Source organism: Phyllopteryx taeniolatus, chromosome 7, assembly GCF_024500385.1.
Source record: "Phyllopteryx taeniolatus isolate TA_2022b chromosome 7, UOR_Ptae_1.2, whole genome shotgun sequence".
NCBI lineage: Eukaryota > Metazoa > Chordata > Actinopteri > Syngnathiformes > Syngnathidae > Phyllopteryx > Phyllopteryx taeniolatus.
The window spans coordinates 26,064,909-26,081,794 of NC_084508.1; the positions used below are offsets into that span (position 1 = coordinate 26,064,909).

General features: G+C 41.4%; 1 protein-coding gene across 2 annotated transcripts; it reads right to left on the reverse strand.

Moving 5' to 3' along the window:
* Nucleotides 1-152: 152 nt before the first annotated feature.
* Nucleotides 153-6,208, reverse strand: c7h1orf210 (chromosome 7 C1orf210 homolog). 2 transcript variants are annotated; one of them, XM_061778722.1, is made up of 5 exons: nt 6,072-6,208; nt 2,396-2,564; nt 2,122-2,319; nt 1,806-1,985; nt 153-601 (listed from the first exon to the last, which is right to left on the reverse strand). In XM_061778722.1, the coding sequence occupies exons 3-5, from the start codon at nt 2,174-2,176 to the stop codon at nt 408-410; spliced, it is 429 nt and encodes a 142-aa protein (XP_061634706.1). In that variant the 5' UTR covers nt 2,177-2,319; nt 2,396-2,564; nt 6,072-6,208; the 3' UTR covers nt 153-407. The 2 variants fall into 2 exon arrangements, with proteins under 2 accessions (XP_061634706.1, XP_061634704.1); XM_061778720.1 differs by having other exon boundaries at nt 2,122-2,564.
* Between the last annotated feature and the right edge of the window lie 10,678 nt (nt 6,209-16,886).

Consider the following 16,886-nt stretch of genomic DNA (forward strand, 5'->3'; position numbering starts at 1 on the left):
CCTGGGCTCCAAAATAAATCAAGCAACTGTGAAATGATGCAAAGAAATTGATTGTTTCCAACTTGTTATTACAATTTTATTCAAAGTTTATGACTTTGATTTTATGTTAGTAGAATCTTCCTTCTATGAAAATCTAAAATAAATGGGGCATGTTCCTCTTGGTTTGTATTTAATATCCAAAAACAATTTCATAAGTCTGCACACCTGAATGACACTTTGTACTATTATTATGTCCTTAGAATGAAAGAGCAATAAAGTGCTTGATAATTTTTGAATGCTTCAATCATTAAATGCCCAGCTGGTCATTAAAATGTGCAACACAGAATAAAAAAATAAAAAAGCAGGAGTGGACATGAGGGTTCGCCTGAGGGTTCAGGTGTTCAAATGAGGCCTAACATCACTCTCATCTAAGTAACGGTGAATTCAATTTCATCCATCTCATCCTCTGTGTCCTCCATGTTCTCTGCTGCTCTTTCAGCTCTCTCTCTTTCACTCGTCGGGATATAGTTGTCCTCAATGAAGCCATCATCATCTTCAGCACTCACAAGATGGTGAGGGTTGATTTCACATTCCCCATGCATGTCAAACCCCACCTCCAGACCTGGGTACAGATCACCATGGTCATGTGTTTAAGTTCTTACAGACAAAAAAAAGAAAGCTCATACAGTATGTTGTAGTAGTGTATTAGCTACAGTATAAGTTGCTTTTGTAGGTGCCAGAGAACGCTATGCTGATTGTTGCCCTGATAACATCTTTTGGTGGAGGCAGTGTGATGGTGTAGGGTGGCATCTGCCTCACTAGACAAAAATTAGGCTTGTTATTATTGCGGGAATTCTTACGACAGAGATATATCAAGATGAGATTCTGCAACCAGTGGCAATCCCATACCTTCACAATCTGAGACTGAATTCTCTACTGCAAGATGACAATGCTCACCCTCACAGAGCTGGGTTTGTCAGAGACCACTCATTGAGCTCTAGTTGGATCCGCTTGAAGATGCTGTTCATGCCAGAGTGACCAACACAACCGCCTTCGCTGACTTGCGACAAATGCCGTGTGAAGAATCGAACGCCATCCCATAACAGTGTGATTTCATGCTGGTGACCAGCGTGAGGAGGACGGCCCAGGCTGTTGTGGCTGTGTGTGGTTCTTCCACACGCTACTAACCTCGTGATTTGGAAATGAATACATTGCTAAATTGCAGATATGTTTTGTTTGTTCAAACTTTGATCATCCAAACCACCAAAACAGGAGTCAAAAGTGAGAGCAAAATAAGCTGTTTTGCCAATTTTCCATGGCCGCAACTCACCCACTAAACACAAATGTCTTCACTTTTTGTGTTATGTTTCTTAGCCCTCCTTATGCTTTCTACACTGCAACTAGATCTTATTCCAACTGACTGGGCGAAAGGCGGACAACACCCTGGAGTGGTCGCCAGTAAATCACAGAGCACATATAGAGATGGGTAACCATTCACATCACTAAGTGGGAAGTGTACCCATGCTGCCTACACCAAAGTCATCTGACTGTACCACTACGATACCATCAGTGGCTTTTATTATATTAAATTATCCATCCGTCCATTTTCTGTACTGCTTATTCTCGCTTGGGTCACAGGTGAGCTGCAGTCTATCCCAGCTGATTTTGGGTGGGAGGTGGGGTACACCCTGAACTGCTCACCAGCCAGTATATGATATGACCTATGATATGAACCTTTGTTTATTTACTCTCAGTGTAGCTATATTTGTAGATTACCAAAATAGCAACAGTATTTAATCATGATGTTGAGTAGGTAGAGGGCCAACCTGACTGCTCACGCTGGCCTACTGTGTCTGTCTCCCTCAAACGAGTGTGCCGGTAGCTGGCCAGGTAGCGCCGAAGCACTTGACACTTAGCCAAGAGGGCCATGAGAATGGAGATGGAGATGGCAGTGGCCAAGACGGCCACCAGGAACTCCCACCTGTGAGAGGTGGTCTTCCATGTGTCTGAGAAAGCAGCAGAAACAATCACATCTTGCATTTCCTGCTCAGTTGATATTTGATCATTTGTGTTTTGGCCTAGTTTGGTTTTAGAATGAGTTTAAATCAAAATGACATGATACATTGAGCTGAATTCCCTTACCATTTGGAGCTGGTGTGGCTGTGGGTTGTGTGCTTGTATTTGCAAATGCTTCCATCCCTCTTTTGTTTTTCTTGGCTCTACTGGGAAGTGTCCTCTCCCGTGTGACTCAATTTGCAGCTTCTTGAGCAGGACTTCAAGCATTTAATCATCGCTTATATGAGTGTATCCCATGTATCTCCATGTTCCAATTGCCAGTCCCTTAATATAATCCAGCGCACACTACCGATTATGTACCTGGTGCTGGGATTACAGTTCTTCAACAGGTCAAACTCACTTCAATGGGATGCTGCATCTCCTGAGATTATGCAGGGTGTTGTATGACTTCTCTTTTGACCAGGAAGGGTGTTGTAGCCACAGAACCCCACTAGAGGGCAAGGTTGAATGACCGTGTAGTAGTGTAAAATTCCCCACATTGGAGTAGATAGTCCTCGTGTTCTGTAAAACTGAGTGAGAAAAGATAGAAACATACATGGAGATAAAACCGTTATTAACCTCATTATTGTATGTTCACAAAGCCATTCTGTAAAGAAAAAGGGATATTTGAATCCTTGTGAATTATGTGTGCTAGTAAATACATATTTTATTACTCTGTCATGCAAAGACAACAAACAAATGCCCTAAATATAAATATCTCACATGTGTGAGTGTCATCGTGAAATGGAGACATTGCATGGATATTTCGAATTCAGACATCCTAATCGATTTTGAGTTGTCAGGCGCTCCCGAGGATAAGAACCACAACAGGAAAAGTATGTCGCAAACAGGAAGCTTCACATACTGTGGAAGCCTCTTCCTTGCGTCTAGCTGACACAAAATACTAGCAAAGCAAAAACACTTGGTTGGTGTGAACAGATTTAGTTTTTTGGGTATTACAGCTGGTCACTGATGGTGTAGTGGTACATTCGTCTAACTTCGGCTCTGTTCCCACTCAGTGACAGTGTGAATGTAATCGTGAATTGGTTGTCTGTGTCTGGATGTGCCCTGTAACTGACTGGCAACCAGTTCAAGGTGTGGTCTGCCTTTTTCCCGGTGTCAGCTGAGATAGGTTCCAGTACCTTGTGACCCTGAACAGAAAAAGGGGTGTTGAGAATGGATGGATGGTATTACAACTTCCTACACCACGGGAGACCAGAATAACAAGACTTAATAATGGTAGTATTTTCACAGTTGCAGGTACCTTGATAGAGTCAGAACACCATCACATACACCACCGATAGCCACACGATTACATACAGTACCTATAAGGCTATCCAATATGAATATAGATAAGAATGTAGTGGGCGAATTTAAGAGACTGTTAAAGAGGTATTACTTAATGTTTAGCTTGGTCCTATTTTGCAGCTCTGTCTAACTACAATGGTATTTTTGATATTTTGCCTCCCACTTAAGTAGTTAAACAAGGATGAGAAAAATTTGAAACTGTATCAGTATGATGCAGTGATTGTTATTCTCTGTTCTCTGGTTGGAATGTGGAGGTGTACCTAATGATTGGTCTGTTGAGTTCAACATACAGTGAGTGAAAATATAACTTTATATCACAGCTATCTCTGTAATGGCTTGTATATGTTTAACATGCATGACTCCTCAGTAAGTCTTGTTTAAGAAAACACCTTTAAGTATGACTATCTGGTGATTTTTCAGATACTGTATTTGCATGCCTCGGTCTTAATGTTTGCTCGCGTTGACGGTGAAGCCATACAAATTTCATTTATGTTCTTGCAAACATTAACAATTCATAATTGATATTCATTTTATTTACTTTTTTCCGATCACTCTGTGTCTCTCCCAATCTCCGGCAACACCAGCGACCTGCCCTCAGATTTCCAGCCATTAGGCCTCTTCCTTTTTGTCTTCACCAGCCATTCTCTTTGGTAGGCTTGTAAACAAAACCAACTGGGGCACATTTATCTCTTCCTTTTCTGCCCTCACAAAGGTAAAACGCAAAAGAGAGCCACACCAGGCACGGCAAGAAAGGCCGTCGGGTGTCGTGTTTGTCCATTTTGGTGGAACTAATTATGACCGCAGGTTTGAAAATATTCCTTTTGCAATTGTGCTGCATTTAACATCCATTTAAGATTCTGCTAATGCTGTTGGAAATCTTTTGAACTATGTACCACTTTATCTTTCAAAATATTATTATGGCAGTTAAAAGTGCATTTGATAACTTCTCATCACAAAAATGTTTCAAGTGTTATATACTGTAATTCAAAATGGACTCTCAGCCTTTCTCTCCCCCTTAAAGCTACAGTGACATTGCTTCACAGTTAATCCAGCCCCTAGTTGACCCTAAACCCAAAACCTCACAGAGCAGCATACAAGACTCCCCCTTTCCGTTCTTCTCCCACTGCCAAGTTGTATTTCATCCTTTTTGAATTGTGAAGAGGAGTTTGACAATGCCATTGTTTTTCAAGGACAATACCACATGGTCAAGGCCAACTCAATAGCTACTCTTGTTTACTCGTGCGATGATTTTACTTATTAAAAAAATTAACGTCCTTTGATTGACTGGTGACCAGTAGAGGGTGTATTACACCTTTTGCTCAAAGTCAGCTGGTATAGGCTGACCCGTGTCCCTGAACAGTATAAGTGTTAAAAATTAATGGGTGGATGCATTAAGAATGGAGCTAAAGGTGAGTTTTTAAAAACCCTTTGACAAGGGACATCTTTTATATCAACAGTTGACTTCATTGAAGCAAGCTGGTGCCGGTCGAATGGCACATTAAGGCCTGCCGCACACCGCGCAATGCTGTCGAACACCATTGGACCCGACCGTCGCATAAAAAGGACTTTCCGACGCACCCCCGGACAGTGAATGATTGGATACATGGATGCCCTGTATAGCGAGCCTGTAAAGGTGTTTGTTGCTCAGTATGTTGTACTTTATCACATTTCTTAAACCATAAAAAGCTAAATTAATAGTTAAGGAAGAGGCGGATTGCTGAAGAGAGTGGAAGCGGATGAGAATGGAGGGGGGGGGGGGGGGGGGGGGTCCAGTACCCGTGCTCCTCCCTTTGGGACTGATCGGGGTGCTTTGGTTGGCCTGGGGGACAGGGGAGTGGGTGGCGTCCAATTGACTAACATGCATGTGATATGACTTTTTCATCCACAGACATTATACATTATAAATATAGTTAAGTATTGATGTAAAACACAATGCTTGATGTTTTATATATGACAGTTATTTGGCTTGAGTCGGCGCGGCGGCTGTTGGGTGTCTCGCTTGCGTAAAATAACGAAATACAACAATTTAAGCTTTACTTGCGCTTCAGTATCTGTCCGGTTACTTTTAATAATGATAATAATAATGCATTCGACTTATATTGCACTTCTGCATGCAATATTCATTCCCACCTTAGTGGTGGTAAGCTACCTACTTGTGAACCCACAGCTGTCCTGGGGCTAGGCTGACAGAAGCATAGCTGCCATTCTGCACCTACGGCCCCTCCGACCGAAACCAAACATCCAACAACATTCATTCGGAGGTAGTGTGAGTTTAGTGTCTTGCACAGGGGCACAACAACGACTATACGCTCAGGGGGGATACATAAGAGTGACCCTTTGATTTCAGGGTGCACACCCTCTGTGCCACGCTGCGATTTCAAAGTAGGCCAATAACAGGGATACAATCTTGTAGTTTGAGCCAGGCATAGTGAAGAAAGAGTGCATGATTCAGTAGCCTACTGTTTGGAGTACAAACAATAAATGGCTAATGTCAACATGTCAGTCAGCATTGTCCTTTAGCAAATGGTTAACTGCGTATTTGATTTAATAGTTGCGTCAAAGTGCACGGAGTGGAGTATGAAAGTATACAAATAACAATGAAAAAAAATGAAACCAAGCTGACATTAATTGACTTTCATTTCACTGCCATTGTTGTAAATAACTCATTAACATCAGAAAACAACAATGAATAATCAAGGCAACAAACACAATTCAAAGTCTTTCAATACCTGATCACCAGTAACTCCGCTACTGCCTTTACAGATTTTAGGTGCCTTATGCTGGCTCTCAGGCTTCACATTCACTCCATTTGTCTGTTTGGAAAACTGACAAACATTGTGCAAAGGTTGAAGAAGGCGTGCCCTGCAGCCACTTCCCTGAAGAGCTGTTAATGACTAACTTGGGAACTAAGGTGTGCACCCTCCCACCTGGTGTTTATGCTCCATTCAGTGCAGTCAGCACTATCATCCATTTGAACCAATGCGTGAAGAGATTTAAATGATGAAAAGGTAGCAGGACACTTCACCATCACACCTTCATAAAATCTAAATCGATTAACAAATATTGCTCTGCCCCCTGCCCTGTGATTGGCTGGTGACCAGTCCAGGGTGTTCTCCACCTTTCGCCCTGAGACCCTCACTTTTATTCTTGCCCATGTCCACTCTCTTTAGCAACCAGCTTCTTCCTTAATTATTCATCTATCTTTTTGTGGTTTAATAAATGTGAGTTTGAGGTGTGGTCTATCACATTTGTCCATATAGTGTATGACTCAACAACAGAATATTGAAATTTATATTGTGACTTACCCTTGCTATGTCCAACCTGCTTTGAAGCAAAATGTACCGTAAATATCAATTCAACAGTGGTTTGTTTTAATTTCAGCTGGCGTGCGTGTGAGGGAGTGTTTTCTTAATACTTTTCAGGTGAGGGGGAAAAAAAACCAGATGAGATACCATTTTATGCAGCAAGAAGTTTTGTTTATTTAAGATGTACAGCCTGTGGGGACAGAATAGACATTGGGTGGCTCTGAAAGGAAAAACGAGGTGACCCTGAAAACAATAGGGTCACTTCCTGGAGGCTGGGTGATGCGCTCCGTATCTTTCTCTCTTCCTCCCTCCCTCACTCTTCCCTTTTCCTTCTGTATGTTCCTACATGCTTCCACTACGCATCTTGAGGCAGTTGGTTGGGACATAAATGGGGTGTGACAATCAAATGACACCTCAGTTGAAATAATAATTTGTGATTATTGTTAACAGTTGTCTGCTAGAATATAATTGTGCTTTGTTTTCTATCTTAGATATTGTCTGAAGATCAAATAACAACCTTAAGTGAATTAATAATTAATTTGGTGTATATGAACAATACAGGAGCTTGAGAAAGCCTGCCTTGAAAACATGCTCATCGGTTTTTATTTACACTCTCAGAAATTGACATTTTATGATTAGCGGTATTTTACGCAGTTGTGTTACACATACAAGTTGTCTGGCACACCTTGTTCATTAAAACACAGCATTTAATGAAGCATATTTTGTTATGTCGCTTGCAAGAAAAGAAGGCAGCAGATCTTTGCCCAATTAGCTGCCAAGTCATGGGTGGAGGAAATCAGTGTGAGGGCAATGTGTGTGGATCGCTTTACTTTGTTTATTCCAATTCTTCTTCTACTTGTTAATGGCGCTTTAGGTTTATTTTTTTGCACTTTGTATATTACTGTCAGTAGTGGTTTAAGTTTATTAGTGAATTCATTTTTTGTTTTTTAATTTTTGTACAACCCCAATTCCAATGAAGTTGGGACATTGTGTTAAACATAAATAAAAACAGAATACAATGATTTGCAAATCATGTTCAACCTATATTTAATTGAATACATTACAAAGAAAAGATATTTAATGTTCCAACTGATAAACTTTATTGTTTTTAGCAAATAATCATTAACTTAGAATTTTATGGCTGCAACACGTTCCAAAAAAGCTGGGACAGGTGGCAAAAAAGACTGAGAAAGTTGAGGAATGCTCATCAAACACCTGTTTGGAACATCCCACAGGTGAACAGGCTAATTGGGAACAGGTTGGTGCCATGATTGGGTATAAAAGGAGCTTCCCTGAATTGCTCAGTCATTCACAAGCAAAGATGGGGCGTGGTTCATCTCTTTGTGAACAAGTGCGTGAGAAAATAGTCGAACAGTTTAAGGACAATGTTCCTCAATGTACAATTGCAAGGAATTTAGAGATTTCTTCAGCTACGGTACCAAATATCATCAAAAGATTCAGAGAATCTGGAGAAATCACGACATGTAAGTGGCAAGGCCGAAAACCAACATTGAATGCCCGTGACCTTCGATCCCTCAGTGCATCAAAAACCGACAAGGATATGTGTAAAGGATATGGGCTCAGGAACACTTCAGAAAACCAATGTCAGTAAATACAATTCAGCGCTACATCCGTAAGTGCAACTTGAAACTCTACTATGCAAAGCAAAAGAAAAGTGTTCTGTGGTCCGACGAGTCTGGATTTCAAGTTGTTTTTGGAAATTGTGGACGTCGTGCCAAAGAGGAAAAGAACCATCCGGACTGTTATGGACGCAAAGTTCAAAAGCCAGCATCTGTGATGGTATGTGGCTGTGTTAGTACCAATGGCAGGGGTAACTTACACATCTGTGAAGGCACCATTAATGCTGAAAGGTACATACAGGTTTTGGAGAAACATATTCTGCCATCCAAGCAACGTCTTTTTCATGGACGCCCCTGCTTATTTCAGCAAGACAATGCCAAACCACATTCTGCATGTGTTACAACAGCGTGGCTTCGTAGTAAAAGAGTGCGGGTACTAGACTGGCCTGCCTGAAGTCCAGACCTGTCTCCCATTGAAAATGTGTGGCGCATTCATTCATTCATCTTCTGTTCCGCTTATCCTCACTAGGCTCACGGGCGTGCTGGAGCCTATCCCAGCAATCTTTGGGCGAGAGGCGGGGTACACCCTGAACTGGTCCCCAGCCAATCGCAGAGCGCATAGAAACAAACAACCATTGCGCACACATTCACACCTAAGGGCAATTTAGAGTCTTCAATCAACCTACCATGCATTTTTTGGGATGTGGGAGGAAACCGCAGTGCTCGGGGAGAACATTCAAACTCCACACAGGTGGGGCCGGGATTTGAACCCTGGTCCTCAGAACTGTGAGGCAGATGTGCGAACCAGTCACTCACCGTGCCGCGGGTGGCGCATTGTGAAGCGTAAAATACGACAACGGAGAGCCCGGACTGTTGAACAGCTGAAGCTGTACATCAAGCAAGAATGGTAAAGAATTACACCTACAAAGATTCAACAATTAGTGTCCTCAGTTCCCAAACATTTATTAAATGTTGTTAAAAGAAAAGGTGATGTAACACAGCGGTAAACATGACCCTGTCCCAGCTTTTTTGGAACGTATTGCAGCCATAAAATTCTAAGTTAATGATTATTTGCTAAAAACAATAAAGTTGATCAGTTTGAACATTAAATATCTTGTCTTTGTAGTGTATTAAATTAAATATAGGTTGAACATGATTTGCATATCATTGTATACTGTTTTTATTTATGTTTAACACAACATCCCAACTTCCTTGGAATTGGGTTGTACTTGGATTTATATAATATTCTCTACTCAATAGTAGCACCCCTCCACATCCTGGTCACCACCTCTTGCAGCTCCTTCCCTCAGGTAGGTGCTATCAATCAATGAAAACTAAAACCAGCATACATTCCAACAGCCTCTTCCCTCTTGCCATTAACTTCTTAAACAGTTAACTTGTAATTCCATTGTAAAATGCTTCCAATTTTGTCATGAGATTGTTGTCACATCTCGATCGGGACATTTCTACATTATTCGTGCACTCAGAGTAGTAGTCTCGTCACTCTGCACTATTAGCACCATCGGTAAATTCCACGTGTGCTTTTGACATACTTGGCAAATGAAGATGATTTTGATTCAGATTTTTGTTCACCAGTTTTCTTATTTTGTACTTTGCGCAACATACTATACCTCATGAGTAGTATGTTGCGCAAAGTACAACATGTTCATGAGTATACTCATCAATAACACCTTTTGTTTGTACTCTATTGGAATAAAGACTAAGTTGCTTCCTCGACTGCATCCGCTGTGTTCGGTTTGAATCCGACTAGCCACATTTTGATACATTTGTCACTATTTAGTAACTTTCCCAACCCCTCTAGCGACTACTTAAAATGAATAAATAAATAAATAAAAGTGGTGAACCACAAATCTTGCAACCGTGGTGTTATTTAAGACTTCTGGAGACTCTAAGATGCCGTCCAAAAAAGACTTTTATTCCTCTGTGTCCAGAGCGCAAATGAAAGGCGCTCGAGCAAAGCCACAACTCACTTATATAACCATTTATTGACTGCTGTTAACACTGTTAACTACTGCTTGTCTGTGCTAACATTGCAGCTCTGTTTTCCATTTTTGGTTTTGTCATAATGGTGCTTCTGTCATTGGCCAGACATTAGCTGATGTAGGACCCCAGCTGGTCAATTATGGGCAGAGAAACTCAGTGCGGCGGAAATTATAATGGACATTTGCCCCAGTGTTACGAATTAGTGGTGCAGAAGTGTTTCAGCACTTCTGCTCACTCACAGGCATACAGTGGGTATGGAAAGTATTCAGACCCCCTTAAAATTTTCACTCTTTGTTATATTGTAGCCATTTGCTAAAATCATTTAAGTTAATTTTTTCCCCTTCATTAATGTACACACAGCACCCCATATTGACGTAAAAAAAACCAGAATGAGCCATAATTATTCAAACCCTTTGCTCAGTATTTAGTAGAAGCACCCTTTTGAGCTAATACAGCCATGAGTCTTTTTGGGAATGATGGAGTTTTTCACACCTGGATTTGGGGATCTTCTGCCATTCCTCCTTCCATATCCTCTCCAGTTCTGTCAGGTTAGATGGTGAACATTGGTGGACAGCCATTTTCAGGTCTCTCCAGAGATACTCAATTGGGTTTAAGTCAGGGCTCTGGCTGGGCCATTCAAGAACAGTCACAGAATTGTTCTGAAGCCACTCCTTCGTTATTTTAACTGTGTGCTTAGGGTCATTGTTTTGTTGGAAGGTGAACCTTCGGCAGCTGAAAAAACACCCCCACAGCATGACGCTGCCACCACCATGCTTCACTGTTGGGACTGTATTGGACAGGTGATGAGCAGTGCCTGGTTTTCTCCACACATACCACTTAGAATTCAGGCCAAAAAGTTCTATCTTGGTCTCATCCGCGCAGATAATCTTATTTCTCACCATCTTGGAGTCCTTTAGGTGTTTCTTTTTTTTTTAGCAAACTCCATGCGGGCTATCATGTGTCTTGCACTGAGGAGAGGCTTCCGTTGGGCCACCCGACTGGTGGAGGGCTGCAGTGATGGTTGACTTTCTAGAACCTTCTCCCATCTCCCGACTGCATTTCTGGAGCTCAACTACAGTGATCTTTGGGTTCTTCTTTACCTCTCTCACCAATGCTCTTCTCCCCCGATTGCTCAGTTTGGCCGGACGGCCAGCTTTAGGAAGGGTTCTGGTCGTCCCAAACCTCTTCCATTTAAGGATTATGGAGGCCACTGTGCTCTTAGGAACCTTAAGTGCAGCATATTTATTTTTTTGTTACCTTGGCCAGATCTGTGCCTTGCCACAATTCTGTCTCTGTACTCTTCAGGCAGTTCTTTTGACCTCATGATTCTCATTTGCTCTGACATGCACTGTGAGCTGTAAGGTCTTGTATAGACAGGTGTGTGGCTTTCCTAATCAAGTACAATTAGTATAATAAAACACAGCTGGACTCCAATGAAGGTGTAGAACCATTTCAAGGATGATCAGAAGAAATGGACAGGGTCTGAATACATATGGCTGTATGATATTTCCATTTTTCTTTTTTAATAAATCTTCAAAAATTTCAACAATTCCGTTTTTTTTCCCCTGTCAATATGGGGTTCTGTGTGTACATTAATGAGAAAAAAATTAACTTAAAAGATTTTAGCAAATGGCTGCAATATAAGATATAATGTAAAAATCTAAGGGTGTCTGAATACTTTCTGTACCCACTGTACTTTCAGAAATAAATAGATAACAAAATATTTACTTGGTTGTTTAATTTAATACTCAATGGATGAGCAAACACTCCATTGACCTAACTATTTTATCCCCCCCAAAAAGTAAGGAAAATAATTCCATTATATAGCCACAATTATCTCCATTATAAACAGCACACATTACAAAAGAAGGTGTGTGCTGACATCATTATAAACAAACCCATCATTTTGTCATGTTCACTTAAATAAAAAAAAGTAATGTCGGACTTTTCAATTTGTTGCAGTCAGCAGCCATGTGGTATGAGACCAGTTCCAGACCATTGTAAACAACTTCAGGATCATTTGCAGCAGGTGCGGGGGAGAGTGTCCAGGGGCTTTCCATACTTTTGCTACCAAGGGATGTTTGCTATTTATCCTCTCAAAGATTTGGTGGAGGTCTGAGGCCATGGTCGTCTCTGAAAGTAAGATAGGACAGCTTTGCTAAGTCCTCTAAAGGAGGAAATGACAACACGTGTCACACTGTACAGAACAATAGAGGCAGACTTCTTGAGGAAGCGCCATATAACAAACAACTCACATTGTGACCATTAAATACCGAGACCGTCTACTGTATATTAATCCAAATTGCAATAATGTTTTCTTTTTTTGCTCCTAAGTGATTTGTATCCAACTTTGTGAAAACGTATAAGTTGAGAGCTTCACATTGTTTGCATTTTTTTCATTTTGCAAGTCCATATCTGGTCTCCATCTGGAAATTTGATATCATGAACAGGGCAATTTCACATCTGCTTCATATCTGAACATTTTTTCATAGGAAGGAGCTAAAAAGGTATCAAAAGTTTTTCCACCTATCCACATAGTGAAATGGCCTTGTTTTTAAAATTGCAAACAGAACTTCATTGCGAAAAAGGCCTTCAATAGTTTTGCCATACTCTTGACTGCTTCTAGGTTGACCCAGATTTAGCACTTTGATCATTTAAAATTGATCACCCCACCAGCTAGTCTAATATTAACTCATAGGCACCAGCATATAGTGAGAGTAAATTTATAGAGACACTGTATGTGTTAGATTGACCTTTTGCCACCCTTTGCAGTTATAATTCTGCATACCCTTCAGTCCAAGTTGTTTGTCTTCTTATCTGACATTTGAGCTTCCCTGTGGTTTACATATAATTGTACTTCTTTTCCTTTCAGATTATCCCGTTAGGGGTCGCCACAGCATGTCATCCTTTTCCATGTAAGCCTATCTCCTGTATCCTCCTCTCGAGCACCAACTGCCTTCATGTCTTCCCTCACTACATCTATCAACTTTCTCTTTCCTCTAGCTCTCTTTCCTGGCAGCTCCATACTTCATCATCCTTCAACCAATGTACTCACTCTGTTTTCTCTGGACATGTCCAAACCATTGAAGTCTGCTCTCTCTAACTTTGTCTCCAAAACATCAAACATTTTTAATCCTATCCAACCTGGTCACCCGAGAGAGAATCTCACCACACTCACCATTGCTCTGGACTGTTGATCTCAAGTCAAGTTTTACAGTCCTCCACCCCTCGCTATCTCTTCTCCCGATAGCCTCACTCCCCCCCACACTCTCATTCATGCACATACAGCGGCTAAAATAAGTATGTATGTCACCATTTTTTTCACTAAATGTATTTCCAAAGGTGCGATTGACATGAAAATTTCACCTGATGTTGGGAACAACCCAAGTAATCCATACAAATCAGATCAGAAATTACCCTAATTTCTCATATATAATACACACCCATGTATAATACGCAGCCCTAAATAAAGTTGACTTCAAAATTCTGGAAAACCCTTCTACCTATGTATAATGATTTTTACAATGTATGATTTTGCTTCTACCCATACGATCAAAACATGAAGTATGAGCTGTATTTTGTTAGTTGTTTCATAGAATTATTCTGGTTAAGCACTTTAGTTGAACACATAATACTTTCTTTTTATTTACTTGCTCTTATTTTGGTATTCACAGCCCTACTTCTATTTAGTAAATGAGACAGCACACAGTTGTGCTTATATGTTTGATTACCCAGGTAGAATTTGTAAGATGTGTACAATTCTTTAAATAAAACATGAAGGGCCAGGCGAAATTTGAATTTTACGAAGGCTACACTTTTCTCATAACCTCTAGGAGGCAGTGGAATATTGGCATGAAAGTGTACAGCTTTTTCATAACCTCTAGATGTCGACATACATTTATAAAATGTGAAAGTTTTTTTTTTTCATGTTCCCCTACACTTATGTATAATACGCACTATTGACTTTTGACAGTTTTTTGGGGGAAAAAATGCACATTATACACGAGAAATTACGGTAAGTTGTGTGTAATAATGTTAAATGACACAGGGAAAAAGTATTGATCTCACCCCGAAAAAGTATTGGTCTCACTCCGATCAACTCGCCGACGGCCGGGCCAGGCAGGACGCCCACATCACCCGAGGTGAAGTAGACACATCGGATGAGTCCCGGCTGCAGAGCCTCCTGCAAGCGCTCCGAGCTACCCCATTTGGGGGCCGAGCTCAGTCTGAGGGAACGGAGGCGGACGCAACATGCCCGCTCCAAATGTTTTTCAAACAGAGAAACCCGAGATACGTCCTTCCTGGGAATTCGTTGGCCTCCTGTTTTTCTCCCCTTTTTCTTCCTCCCTTCCATCGAATCCACCTGTTCCCGGTGCGGACCGGGCCGGCCAAATACTCGGGACCCTGACTCGCCTGCCTCAAACGTGTTCCAGACACGTAAGTCCAACATTGCGGTCTACTAAAAGTACAGATTAGTGCATATTTGGGTTTAAATTAACAAGAACAGGAATCCTCAGCTATATGCATTCACTACACGCCCATTCTGCTAATCTCACGTCACAAATCCCTTCCTTTGCCAATGTTCGTTTGTACCTTGTTTGTTTTGTTTTTCTGTGTTTTATCCTGGAGAAGCCCATTTTTATTATTAAATTTTCAATACAATTCACCACTTGCATCATTGTTTTGTGTGACTGGATTAGGAACAAAAACCTCTGGGAGTCTAGAACTCAAAGTTTCAGCCATTTTGAGGTCTCTCCAGAGATACTCAATTGGGTTTAAGTCAGAGCTCTGGCTGGGCCATTCAAGAACAGTCACGGAATTGTTCTGAAGCCACTCCTTCGTTATTTTAACTGTGTGCTTAGGGCCATTGTTTTGTTGGAAGGTGAACCTTCGGCAGCTGAAAAAACACCCCCACAGCATGATGCTGCCACCACCATGCTTCACTGTTGGGACTGTATTGGACAGGTGATGAGCAGTGCCTGGTTTTCTCCACATATACCGCTTAGAATTAAGGCCAAAAAGTTATATTTTGGTCTCATCAGACCAGAGAATCTTATTTCTCACCATCTTGGAGTCCTTCAGGTGTTTTTTCTAGCAAACTCCATGCAGGCTTTCATGTGTCTTGCACTGAGGAGAGGCTTCCGTCGGGCCACTCTGCCATAAAGCCGCGACTGGTGGAGGGCTGCAGTGATAGTTGACTTTCTAGAACTTTCTCCCATCTCCCGACTGCATCTCTGGAGCTCAGCCACAGGGATCTTTGGGTTCTTCTTTACCTCTCTCACCAAGACTTCTCTCCCGATTGCTCAGTTTGACTGGACGGCCAGCTCTCGGAAGGGTTCTGGTGGTCCCAAACGTCTTCCATTTAAGGATTATGGAGGCCACTGTGATATTAGGAACCTTAAGTGCAGCAGACATTATTTTGTAACCTTGGCCAGATCTGTGCCTTGCCACAATTATGTCTCTGAGTTCTTCAGGCAGTTACTTTGACCTCATGATTCTCATTTGCTCTGATATGCACTGTGAGCTGTAAGGTCTTATATAGACAGAGGTGTGGCTTTCCTAATCAAGTACAATCAATATAATCAAACACAGCTGGACTCCAATTCAGGTGTAGAACCATCTCAAGGATGATCAGAAGAAATGGATAGCACCCGAGTTAAATATATGAGTGTCATGGTCCTCACTAGAGCGCAGAACTCACCTATTGGCTGACCATTCCAAATCAGATCACCAAATTGTACACCGTAAGAGACCACCACAATTTAGCCCCAGTAAAAAAAAATTATAATAAATCTTGGATCCTATATATAAGGTTCATACTAGGCCCCAGCTCACTCTGAGGTTTCTGGAAATTCATATATTTTGTCTAAGGGAGTTTTTTTAATTTGATGTTATAACATTTTATTGGTGTTGTTCAGTGATTGTATAATTGGTTTCTGTCAGAACAATTCATTGTCAAATAAAGTACAGTATTAACAATGAGTAACTCATTCAACTCTCCTGCTCAGTTCACAGCTCAGTTGCACTTAAGAATACAGTATGTCAAAACCATCCTGCCAGTACATACATACAGTATATTCCTCATGGAAACAAGACTCAATGGCCTGCAGAGCTAAATAGCTGTGCCTGTAAGGCCAAAAAAAACTGTGTTTCATACAGGAGCTGAGACCCTCCACCCTGCACCTCCATAACTGCCATTACCTCCACAGGCCTTTCCTGCCTGTAGGTTGACTCCTGCCCCTGTACTGCCTCCACTTCCTTCATACACATATCAGCCTGGAGCAGCGGTCCCGCTTCCTGAGTCTGGCTCAAGTTCTCTGGACACTGTGAACAAGCAACAATAACTCATCTCTCTCTCTCTCTCTCTCTCTCTCTCTCTCTCTCTCTCTCTCTCTTGCTCTCTCTCTCTCTCCTCCCTCCATTCCTCCCATCCTCCCTTGAAATCTCACATACTGTATATGCTATCAAACCATCTCCCCCCTATCAAACTATCACCGCCACGCCCTTTCTACATTCCCTTTCTTATCCATTCTCAGGGCATACTGTATGTTCCTCTAATTCTGAACACCAGTCTTTGCATGTATTTATTTAGAGGCATTTCAACTGTATTTGATATGTAATACAAAGTCCAAATTCCATTTTATTAACAGCTAAT

Coding starts and splice junctions, on each gene's coding strand:
- c7h1orf210 (XM_061778722.1), bottom strand. CDS start 2,176: ATGGAAGCATTTGCAAATACAAGCACACAACCCACAGCCACACCAGCT. Junction 1,986..2,121: donor AGCCACACCAGCTCCAAATG/GTAAGGGAATTC, acceptor CTGCTTTCTCAG/ACACATGGAAGACCACCTCT. Junction 602..1,805: donor AGGCCAGCGTGAGCAGTCAG/GTTGGCCCTCTA, acceptor ATCTGTACCCAG/GTCTGGAGGTGGGGTTTGAC.